General features: G+C 38.4%; 1 protein-coding gene across 2 annotated transcripts in view; it reads left to right on the forward strand.

Moving 5' to 3' along the window:
* LOC134651144 (uncharacterized) overlaps positions 1 to 12,951 on the forward strand; it is a 59,936-nt gene that overhangs the window by 40,944 nt on the left and 6,041 nt on the right. For both annotated transcript variants that reach the window (XM_063506176.1, XM_063506175.1), the window contains exon 3: positions 11,862 to 11,967. In XM_063506176.1, the coding sequence (XP_063362246.1) occupies positions 11,862 to 11,967 (106 nt within the window). The remainder of the gene's footprint in view (positions 1 to 11,861; positions 11,968 to 12,951) is intronic.

Here is a 12,951-nt window from a genome sequence, read left to right on the forward strand (position 1 = left end):
ACGATATTGTCCCCGTAAAACCAAACACAGACACCATTTCCACGTTTAAATTCACCAGGATAATTCCCGGCAAAAACAAACATAGTAACAGTAGTAGAGGAACTTTGCTCACCGAATATTTAAACGCCCGAGAACCAGAGTCACTGCTAGCCGATGGTTGAAGAATGAAAAAAATACCGGCGGTCCGCTCCTGCCTTTTATACTCTTTTACTGGCGACATACTGGCGACATAATGGCGACATACTGGCGACATAACGGCGACATACTGGTGACATAATGGCGACATAATGGCGACATACTGGCGACATACTGGCGACATAACGGCGACATAATGACGACATAATGGCGACATACTGGCGACACAATGGCGACATACTGGCGACACAATGGCGACATACTGGCGACATAACGGCGACATACTGGCGACATAATGGCGACTGGCGACATACTGGCGACATACTGGCGACATAATGGCGACTGGCGACATAATGGCGACTGGCGACATACTGGCGACATAATGGCGACATAACGGCGACACAATGGCGACATAACGGCGACATACTGGCGACATAACGGCGACATACTGGCGACATAACGGCGACATACTGGCGACATAATGGCGACATAACGGCGACATAACGGCGACATAATGGCGACATAACGGCGACATAATGGCGACATACTGGCGACATACTGGCGACATAACGGCGACATAACGGCGACATAACGGCGACATAACGGCGACATAATGGCGACACAATGGCGACATACTGGCGACACAATGGCGACATACTGGCGACATAACGGCGACATACTGGCGACATAATGGCGACTGGCGACATACTGGCGACATAATGGCGACTGGCGACATACTGGCGACATAATGGCGACATAACGGCGACATAACGGCGACATACTGGCGACATACTGGCGACATAACGGCGACATAACGGCGACATAATGGCGACACAATGGCGACATACTGGCGACACAATGGCGACACAATGGCGACATACTGGCGACATACTGGCGACATAATGGCGACTGGCGACATACTGGCGACATAATGGCGACATAATGGCGACACAATGGCGACATAATGGCGACATACTGGCGACATAATGGCGACACAACGGCGACATACTGGCGACATACTGGCGACATAACGGCGACATACTGGCGACATAATGGCGACATAATGGCGACATAACGGCGACATAATGGCGACATAATGGCGACATAATGGCGACATACTGGCGACATAATGGCGACATACTGGCGACATAATGGCGACATAACGGCGACACAATGGCGACACAACGGCGACACAATGGCGACATAATGGCGACATACTGGCGACATACTGGGACAAACATTAATCAGAAAGTACCAGGATACCATGACTGAGGAAGAGGTTATTTGCCCCGTACCTATTAGCGATATGCAACCGACGACCAGTGATTTATTAAGACAAATGTTTACCAAAAGTACCAGGCTACCATAACCGAGGAAGAGGTCAAAAGTCGTAAAGTTCGATGCTACCAAGATCTATCCCTTTCACGCTTGCGTCTTAGAGAAAGACGGAGATATTCTCAATGACGTCTACGCACACATTCACAGGCAATAATCGGGTAGTCAGTTTGAGTAGACTAAATTGTAATAAAAAGGAACGCTTTATGGCCCCTCTACACGCACGAACCTGCAAGCATTATTTTACTTTGGGATACTTTTAGTCTCTTTCCGAAAAACACTCCCGTGTGGAAGTATTCTATGTTCACCAGTAGCAAACATACTCAAAACATAGCGGGAAGTTTAAAATCTTAGGAGTTTTTGGACTGTTTGTATTAACGCTGTACTAGGAGTTCAGACTTCAATATGACCGAACGTCACGCTGTCAATGTCACTGTTATTCTAATGCCAAAAGTTCACATATTTGGGTTAGTTTCAACTTGTGATGGTTATTTTACGTAAGTTATTAATCTAAATAGCAAAAAATTTATAGTGGGTTATATATTTAACGAAACCACAAGTGGTGAAATACGAAACGTGCACTTCAAGTTGTAATTGTGACATTATTCATTGGAATCATGCATGAAATACGCGACTGAAAGGGATTTTAGTTTTCAAGGTATTTCTTTCTAGTTTGTGTGTTTTGTAATGAACAAATTAGGTTAATACTAGGTATGTAATAGGCATACGACCAGTCACAATACACTATAGTGTATTCGTTGCCGAAGCAAAAACTAAATATTTTTTTAAGAATTCGAAAACTTGGAGGCAGTTACACCAACCATCCACTATCGACAGACCGATCAGCGTCACACAACAGAGAACTATGAAAAATCCCATACAATAAAATATTGCTGTTGGGAATAAAATTTTGCTGTTTGGTGTAACCGACCCTTAAGGCTTATTTATTAGCGAGTGGCCACACCGGTCGCTGAGAAAGAATGTTGCCCGAAACCTAGTGAACCTAGTTTAGATACTTGATTAGACGAGTTAGAGAGCTAAAGTAAGCAGTTAAAAGGCTAGCGTAATTAGAATGCACCGACTTTCGGTTTGAGTTATGCAGGCCTAGGTATGCTCAGAACAGGTTAATTGTTGGTATATACCTATCCGAGATAGTTACCTTTCCAAGGTTTGGATTTTGTTTGTGTTCGGTTATGAACAGCCAGCAATACTATTACTATTAGCTTAGCACCGTTGCATACAAAATTATTTCAGCGGGGTACCTTTCCTCTGCAGCTGACTGTACTTTCGGTAAAGAATTTAATCAAAACAAGATTCTTTTTACATAGGTATTATTTTCATCATCAATTAAATTCATAATACATTTTCATATTTGCCACAATAAAATACGAATATAGTAAACATATATGCTTTTCGTATATGGATCCTGAAATAAGGGATATGGAGTTGGCCGCTGTATAAACATTCCCAGTATTAAGAATCAATATCTGGGAGACCGAGCTTTGCTCGGAAAACATATAAAAACTCAAAAATGAGCGTTTACCCGGAGATAAGACCTAGCTAGATCGATTTTTCGCCCCCGAAAACTCCCATATACCAAATTTCATCGAAAAATAAATAAATATGCAAGAATTGCTCGTTTAAAGGTATTTTATGATATAGATAATTTATGCTATGATCATTAAAAACGTAAAACGGGGTGACTTTAGGAAAATTTTGGGATACTTTGATAGTTTTAAAACTGCCACTAAATTAGCATTATTCATTATTTTCCCGAACTGTTCGTGTAACAAGTTAGATTATTATACATACTTGTCTACCTACTACTAAAAATTCCGAATAAAAATATGTTACGGCTGAAAAACTGAAATATCGAAGTCGCCCCTGCATTTGAAAGTCACCCCGGTTTACCGCGCGAAAAACTTAAACTTTCTTCCAAATCAATAAAAATGGTGATTGAATTTTTTGGATTAAAACCTTGCTTCTTGACAAGGGGATCAAACTTGCAGCGACGTTTCTAAACCGCATTTTCTATACTTCTATACTTACTTGCAAGGTAACAAGTTTAACTCGGTAATGCACAATCAATCACAACGATATTATCACTTCATATAGCTCGGCATGCGTGCCGGCCGTCCAATCCCGTTGCTTGACCGTTCGCCTGCCACGCTCAGCGAGGCACACACGAGATGCTTGTATGCTCAATCCGTGGTTTCATTGCTTACAGAGTGTAAGCCAATCGAACCTTAAGGGGCCCACTGATTACCAGTCCGCTGGACGATATCGGCCTGTCAGTTGTTCGGGACTGTCAACTTTTTGTTCTAACTGACAGGGTGATATCGTCCGGCGGACTGTTAATCAGTTGGCGCCCTTAAGGCGAACCACTGTGAAAGAACCTCGTGATCCGTAGCGAAAACCTAAAAAAATATGTTCATGACAAACAGCATTCCACTCCTTATTAGCCTGTCAAAATCATGACTTAGAGTCCAATTGAAAGAAAATAAATCTTCTTTGTGTCACAATTTGGTACCTTCACTTTTCCACAGTTTTGCGAAATTGTGCTGAATCAGAATTCGGAAGAATAGTCTGTTCTGTTGCTTTTAGTCAATCATATAATTATTGCAATTTAAATGATTCTAAGAGAAAGGTAGTATATACTAGTTGAGAGTGGCAGACCGATTATATCGTAGAGCGCGTTTAAAATAGTTCTGTCGAGCGATGGACGCACGTGCTGTTGTGATTTGTGATTTCTCGGGCAGATTACAGGTATCTGCTATGCAGATGTTAGTTCCAGGGACCTGGTTATATAGCGTTTTTGCTGACAGTAGTTGCTTGACGTGATTGTTATCTGGGTCAAGACAGTTTGGGATTTATTGAATATTATATTAGTAGGTATGTAATCAGTAATAAATTACTATACAATAGTAATTCTTTCTTTTTCTTTATGTAACTTATACTTAAAAATCGTCACAATATTAATTAACAATAACATTTACATTTTTTTTAATGTTTAGTGTGCTAGTGTTAGTTAATGCACTTATCATAAATACGTAATAAATCAGAATCGATATTGCACCTTCTAATGTTAACATTTAACATAACAAGACACGTATGTTCAAACAAAACAAATGTAAATAGAAATTCTATGTACAGTCTGCAATACTATTCGCTTAGCTCCTTTGCATACAAACTTCTATGCAGGGGGGTTAACTTTACTCTGCAGTTGACTGTACAGTGAGCTTCGAAATTGCATGGATAAATTATGAATGAATTCATTGATAAAGTCGCCATGCACTTTTACGGCGACCGTACATAAAGTCTGTAGGTTTATTTGCTTTAATTGATCTTGAAGCTAAGCTTCAAATTCAGCTAAGGCATTCATTTGAATGTAGTAAAACTCGTAGCATGCTCGTAGCATCGTATTCACCTATTATAAAAATTAATTGAAGTTAAATATAAAATAATGTTCCGTGGTTGGTCCATATGATGTTTTTATGTGATTTAAAGCCATAATGATAAAGTTAATTTTGTTTATGCCTCGGATAATACCTGTACCTAATTTTATTAATTCACCATTTATCATATTAGAATGCGAATCGTATATTTCTATGCAAATAGAAAAATAGACACAGTTGAACCGTCTGAGATTGGATAAGTTTTGCAGTATTCTTTGTATGAAATTCCATACTGTAACGCAAGACATCACCATCGGAAGCATCGTACCTGGTCATAAGTTAAGCGGTGCGTTGATAACTCACAGTAACAGTGCTTAACATTTGTCTGTCACCTTGCCGCTGTCACACAGGCGTTGCAAGCACGATGCCAATCAGCTGTAGCTGTGCCTACGCCTATACATCTCCGAGGTATTGAGTTGCTTCCGTATGGTTGACACGTTGACACCCAGTTGACGATGACGGCGAACCAATGAGCTAGGGCGGTGCTGGTCTGGTGTCAAGCTTTTAGGTGTCCTCCAACCTTAGGTATATGTGACGTTCCAGAGGTACATAAAGCCTTACAGCGGTTGGGGCTTACGCTACGACGCTCCAATACTAATGGTACGCGAGTAACCCGATTACGCGGCAAAGAACGCGTGACGCGTTTTTGTTGCCTTTTCCATTTTGGCCAATTGTGTATCACGATTCACTTGTTTTTCGACTGGATGTATGCGTGGACATATCGTGCCTCATGTTTATGGATAGGCACGACGATTACTACTCGTTTTGATTAATTTGTTTGCTTTCTTTAAAGTGGACTGTTTGCATTAGTGATGAACTGATGACTGTTTGCATATAACATATAACAATTATGCTCCTTTGATAGCTATCAGCTTTACTGACCTATTTATAGGTCCAATAGATATTAATCTAAGTACATATGTATTTTGTTTCAGTAAACGATAAATTTGAAGACGATTGTTTATCTATTTTATGAATCTAACCTCAAAAGATGATACAATGGATACAAAGTAACAATAGGTTTTTTTTAAATAAACTACAATTTCATACTTGAAGTGAGAAGTGCTTTAGTGATAAAAACAATAAATTCCAAGGCAGCAAGCCACATTGAGAGATACGATCCTGCGCTCTTGAGCTCGTCCGGACTTTTGCAACTCCGGTGAGGCAATAAAAAAACAAAATGGCAGATATAATTGAACACAGATCTAACACATCGCTTAAGTATTTGCAAAGCCTGTTACACTGTGCGAATCTTAATCAAGACGGTATAAACAGCTTGTGTTAGGTTTGCAATATATAACTGCCGTGTCATTTCAAATTATTCAATGATATGCCTCAAATATGATAGGTAGGTACATAATGTTACTCCTGCCTAGGAACTTTTAGATTTTTAACTAAGTAATTATAATTGATACTCACTAGTATTGTTTTTCTATGGACATTTTGATTTCCTAGTCCTAAATATGCTCCCTTAATCAATTTTACATCACTTTATTTGGCAACGACGATAAAACCTTCAAAAATTAAGACAATAAGTAATTTACTATCCAAAATTGCATTGACTTATAAATCTAATGCTACATTTGACAAAATTACAAATTACATAATTTGCAAAAAACCTCAAGGCCAGATGTCATTTACATCGAATCTACAACCGCAAAATTTTCTATGTAGGTACTAAAGTATTTATATCATTATATACCTAAGCCACGCCTCGACATTCCAAACGGCATACTACGAGCACTGAGTAAATTAGCACCTGTTGGCCTTCTAGGTACGATGAAAACGGCGGGGAAAGTGAAACTGGTAATGGCCGGGAAAAGTGACCCGTTACTGGATCGCCATTTTTGATTTTCTTTCCTGTCGTTTACTGCTTGAATGACGAGATACTTATACTTAATTATTTCTCTAGAAATTAATACCACGACTTTTCTGTTCCACCACGCAAAACTGCCATAACAGCCGAGCCGTTGAAAAACCAGTATTAATTTGGATTAGAGAGAGAATATGGTTGTGAATTAAATGCATTTTTCAATGGCTGTTACAGGTGTTAAATGCATAGTACTAGTATAGGCGTAACGTAAGGCACATAAGGGCCTGGATTGAAATTCCAGCTCACAATAAGTTTCTTGTAACAAGATAAAGCGATAGTTAGTCATACATTTTACCTTATTTATGTGAAATATAAACGGTAGGTACATGCTTGTTTAAATTAAATCTGACTGGTACTAGAATCAGAATCATCTATTCTATGTATTGTGTTTAAACACAGTTACAAAGCTAATGATTATAATGATTAAATCAGGATTAAATACTAAAATTGCGTAAACAATCATGGAATGATGTCTGTTTGGCTCGCGAGCAGAGTACTGAGGGCCTACCGCGAACCACGTTCGACGTGTTACCTCCCTGTCACACTTACGTACGAATTTACAAGTGCGACAGAGAGGCAAGACGTCAAGCGTGGTTCGCGGTAGGCGCTCTGTCTAGTAATGAAAGACCATAAACAAGTGAACGTCCAACGGCTCGTCTGCTGCATTCTCGCGAATTTGTAGTTCAATCTTGATGCCCATGCTATTGTTTTATAGGTGTTATTATAAACCTTACGTAACTCTTACATAATGTAGAACAAGGAAGTTTTGTCTGTCTTAAAAATACTCGAGTATGCAAGCCACGGCCGCATTTTGTTTCTTCGTTTGACCGATAGCGGATTGGCTTTCACCTCGCCATAAATTAATGCTGTAATAATTTCTCCTGATGTAAGCCCGATTGCGAAGAAAGTAGGATTTTGGAATGCGTCTGCTTTCTAGTGTCACTGGTTTGCCACTATTGATCCTAGAGGGAAATGTGAGCAACGAGAGTATTTAATTATTGCGATAAGTCATGGATAAAACGATTCTGGCACATTTACTCTCTTTTAGCTCATATTAAGTGTCATTTTATTTATCGTTTTTCCTAGGTTATAGTTTATGTTTGGCACCTTAAGGGGACGGTCGGAACCTTAAACAAATAAGTAGCTAATGGCTTTCTACAACTCAAAGTCCGAAAGACTAAGTGTACCTATAATTATCCCACCCACGACACAAGCTTTCTTGAGCTTACCGTGAAGCTTAGTCAATTTGTGTAATAATGTCCTATAATATTTATTTAATTATTTGTTTGTTTAAGTGTTTACTTAACTAACGTTAAATGAGCGAGCTGCTTAAGCAATCGTTCTCAGCAGGTGATCCGCAAGGACGACGAACCGACTTTCTCTAAGCTACAGTCTGAAATGTCGCGTGGACCGGGTCACCTATTTCGCTGCACTCGTCATATTGGGCGGCGGTCCGAAAAAGGAACGTGCAGCGGTTTTCAATTGTTATTATTAATCGAATTGTGCAGGTTTGTACATCCTCTTGTAACTTCTTTTATTTGTGTATGTAATAGAAACATGAAATGTGTCTTTCTTTTTTAGATTTGTGTTTTTTTGGTAATATTCTAATAATATAGTTTATGAAATAAGAAAACTGATTAACAATGTTAGGCCTGATTAAATCAAAGTTTGGTAAATAAAACTTTATGACTCTACTAGAGTAATTGTTTTCCGTAGGTACCTACCTAACTTTATTAAAGTTTACCGCTATTTTATCAAAATTTCTACCTTTTCTTCCCGGTAAACGTCTCACTACTCATTCATTTTGTCATCAAAGACGTCTTGCCTTCTGATCTACCTTGCACACTTGATCTACGTATGACACGGCATATAGTTAGGACATACTGTTGCTTTTGCCTTGGCTCATACATTGCTAAGATATTTACTATGATATTTAACTGCGTCCGCGTGGGCGGGACAAAGCCTCTGTGCTGTGTTAATGTTTATGCTGATTGAATATTCATTCGCAATAAATGTCGGTGTAGCTTTGTAGCAGTTGGGTTGCCCTTTGCATTGCTTATGTACTACATGTACTGCTTGACACCTTTTGTCTACGATTTAATCATTTCAAAATTCTAATTATACAGGGTTCTTTCTATGTATTATAGTTAATACGGAAATAACCGTGTATAATTAGAGTGTAATAATTAAACTTGCAGTATTAGGTCTCATTCCATTTCTTATTTCATCCCCTTCATTATTGTTTCTTAATTTTTTTAATAAGATCTGTGTTTAAGGCGCTTAATGTATCAAATGGGTCAGGAAAGTTAAAGGTAAGGAAATTGATAGTAACCTTTTTGGATCTTAAGAGTGTCTGGTCCAGAAAACATTGATTACTTCAATCATCGATAGGCTTAGGGACATCTTGGCTCGCTATACAGATCCGTTAGGTAGGTTTATTTGTGGTAACTAAATATGTACTGCCACCTTGAAGATGAGTAATTATGATACCTCTGTATCTACATATCACAACTGACAAAAATGACATCACTGCTTACATCATCAACATGGAACAATACAATGTATTCCTCAAGGCGTGTACATATCAAAGAATTGCATTGCATGAGAGTCATGAGACTCAGTGTCGGTTTACGCGGTTTTTTTCTAAATTGAAACACGATCACGCTTTCGAAGCCAACCATTCCATCACTCTCTTCAAATAGTAAACAGGCTAAAGCTAGAAAGAGATGGCTATTTAATTGAACTGCCTTGCAGTGTTGATTGGTGGGAACTAGGAACAGGTTTCAACATTATCTTGGTTTAATGGCTGGCGTAATTTTTTCGGAGAATCTGTTAATAATAAGAAGGAAATGTGGGCTTGCGAATTTGCGCTCCTAAATATTTCCGTGGGGTAGTGTATCTACAGATAATACTAAGTAGTGTATCTAACTCTGCATGGCATTTTCAATGACAAAGTTTGGCAATGTCATCATTAATGTCAAATTTCTATGAAAATATGACGTTTATAATGACGCTCCTTCACTTTGTTATTTTATAATCTGTGCAAAGTTAGCGCTATCATCACTTTTAGCGGGTGCTCGCTCGTCACGTGTCCTTCATTATCACTGACTGCCGAAATATCTGAATTTGAATATAAGTACAATTATACATTTTAAATACATATGTACTTATTGGTGTTACCATAACAAAACTTGCATAAGGGCTCATTTAGACGATGCGAGAACTCGCATGCGAGTTTCATTACATTGCGGGTTTTGATCGGTCGGTTGAATTGGACGTAATCAACAGTCCGCAATGTGGCTAAAATCGCATGCGAGTCCGCGCGCCGTCTAAATCAGCCCTAAGCATCAAACAGTTGTCTACTTTTCTAATTTAACTAAAATTATACATTATTTATATTTCGCTCATACCCCGCAACTATTGAAGACATTGAAATAGCATTATTTATCTATGATCTGCCAGAACAATGGTGATGGCTCGTCTCCGGAGTATTGTGTGCATTGTCTTCCTGGTTCAATGCACATCAAGCTATGCGTACGTACGCCTCTTCCTTAGATCAAGGTTGCCGTGAATGTGAATCAATCGCGTAGGATTCCATATTTGGCTGGTGGGTTACAGTGTGTGTATGATTAAATAAGTAGGCCTAGCTGCTAATGATTATTTGTATCTAAGAATATTGCATTGCTATCTACGTTTTCTAAACTTTACATTACAACATTATGGATTCGATTGTTTGCATTCAAGGAGTGGAAGTAAAATGTGGAAAATATTTACGAGGGTTCTTTTTTATTGTAATCAACTGAAACAAAACTAGGAATGGAACCAACTTTTTGTAGGTGCACAGTGCACACCCACACCGCAAACGAACTGTTTTTAATTATTGAACATATATTTGACATTGCCCTTTATACTTATTACATATATCCATGTAGCCAATATTAGCTGACCATGTTCCTGAATTGAATCAAGTGGTAACAACAATTACCGATTACTTTGGCCCATCGTTCCTATTTGGGTTATTTGTGTAAAAATCGTCGGTCTCTGTATTTAATTTGAATCACGTTTGGTCACCATTGTCTAGCGGCGCACGCGTGTTTGCACAACAGTGACCGGTACGGTTACCAAAAGAAAAACGAGTTAACTAACTAGTTACCTGCAATGGGCTCTGAAATTCTTAATATTCATTAAGCATTTTTTAAAAGACTATGTAGTCCAGGAGAGTTCATATACCTACCTACCTACTGTGTTGTAGACGAGTGAAAAGTTCAAACCAAAAATATTATGTCTATAATACAGGGGTTTACATATTTAGTCACCTGCAATAATTTACGGGCTGATATTATAGGCAATCGCGTACGGAACCCTCGGTGTGCGACTCTTGCCGCACTTGTCCGGTTTTTATATGTGTATTATATGCTGTATTTGGTTAATATTTATAATAGTTATGTTAATCACTCTTATATTAGGTCTATCGTACCTATGTTGATTCATTGGGTATTGGGTCGAATGGGTAGGTAGTTTTTGCTGTCATTACCTGTCGAATGAGTTGATGATCTAATAATAACAACGGATACCGATCATAGTTTTTACTTGAACGCCTATATTGACTTCACTTCCTTTTACCCGACTTCCAAAAAGGAGGACGTTCTATACAAACGAAGTAGTCAGGTTAAAGTTTGTAATTGCTGAAATCGGAAGGCGAAGAGTATACCGAGGAATCTTGCAACCAAGTAAGGAAATCTTGGAATCTTATAACGAACAAGAACAAGGTACTTATATTGTAAATTGATCGAATTAATAATGCATATATGTGCTTGATATACTCGTAAATGTATATTTAATAAATCTTGCTTGGTATAGTATGTGTACCTGACTATTAAGACATTTTGTAAAAAAATAAGCTCTATACTTTTACTCGCATTCTTGTTTAGTTATTGGGTATTAATTTATAAGTTTTGGCTTACCGCCGCAATGTTTTGATAACTATTGGTTTAAATTATAATATGTATAACTCCTGTATACGTGACTTTAGATTTCAAAGTAGTCTATTTCTCCTTTTCCAGTTGAGATCTACCTGTCCCCCGTGGAAACTCACTGCAGCAATGTGGACTACTTCATCCCCGACGAGAACAACGAGACGAAGGGGCTCTCTGACGACGCGATGAACAGGTACGTGATATATGTTGAATAGAGTTCATATTCCGATACAAAGAGCAAGTTATCAAATGTACACGGCTCAAAAACCTACTGGAAAACTGGCGTTATTCTGGTAGACAGTAGGTATAAAAGTTCACGACGTATCCACATTTTATGAAGGTTATATCATACAGGACATACAGCTTTTAAGAAGTAGGTAAATAGAAGGTAGTAAGGTTTAAAGCCCATTTATTTTATGATGTCCACAGGAGAAATATATAACCTTAAACCATCCTAGAAAGTTAAACCCAAATATACAGTGGCGATTTACCGATACTTACCGTTATTTTGGAACTTCAGGGTGTAACTTTCCTGAAACGGACACTGTCGCTTTTCCCGAACCCTATGCATTTTCAATAGCATTGTTGGTAACAAAAATTGCTGAAATGTAAATCTAATTGTATCTCAGTCGTGACTGTTTCTCTCCAGTGACCACTTAAATGAATGAAATGTTCCCTATCATTTTAAGAATTTAGTTGTGTTGTCAATTAGGCTAACTGGAACAAGTATTTAATGCGGTTTCCCAGTTACAGTTAGCAACCATAAGAGTCCGTTCTTGCCGTCACAGGTTTTACGATTATCATGCCATGTACTGTTAATACAGAGTCGGTAAAAACATTAACTATGCACAGTATGCACGGAATAGAGAATGCATTCCGCATCCGTGTCTGTTGTAATTGCTGCCGAGGGCTGTAACGGTTCGGCTTGTACTGTAGCTTTGGTTTTACAGCTCGGTATTTATGGAGAAATTCTTAGGTGTTCATACAACACTATTGTGTGAGATATTTGAAGAGTTATTATGATCCAAAAACAACCTACTTAAGTAGATTATAAATCTAAGAGTTGATGAACTTAACAAGATGAATCGCTTTAGGTATAGGTAGGTATACTACATATATACTTTGGCTTCAGATTTTTTTTTTTTGGTAAAAAATTCTCTCCTCCCGCTCTCCTTGT

The sequence above is a fragment of the Cydia amplana genome, chromosome 9 (genome assembly GCF_948474715.1).
Source record: "Cydia amplana chromosome 9, ilCydAmpl1.1, whole genome shotgun sequence".
NCBI lineage: Eukaryota > Metazoa > Arthropoda > Insecta > Lepidoptera > Tortricidae > Cydia > Cydia amplana.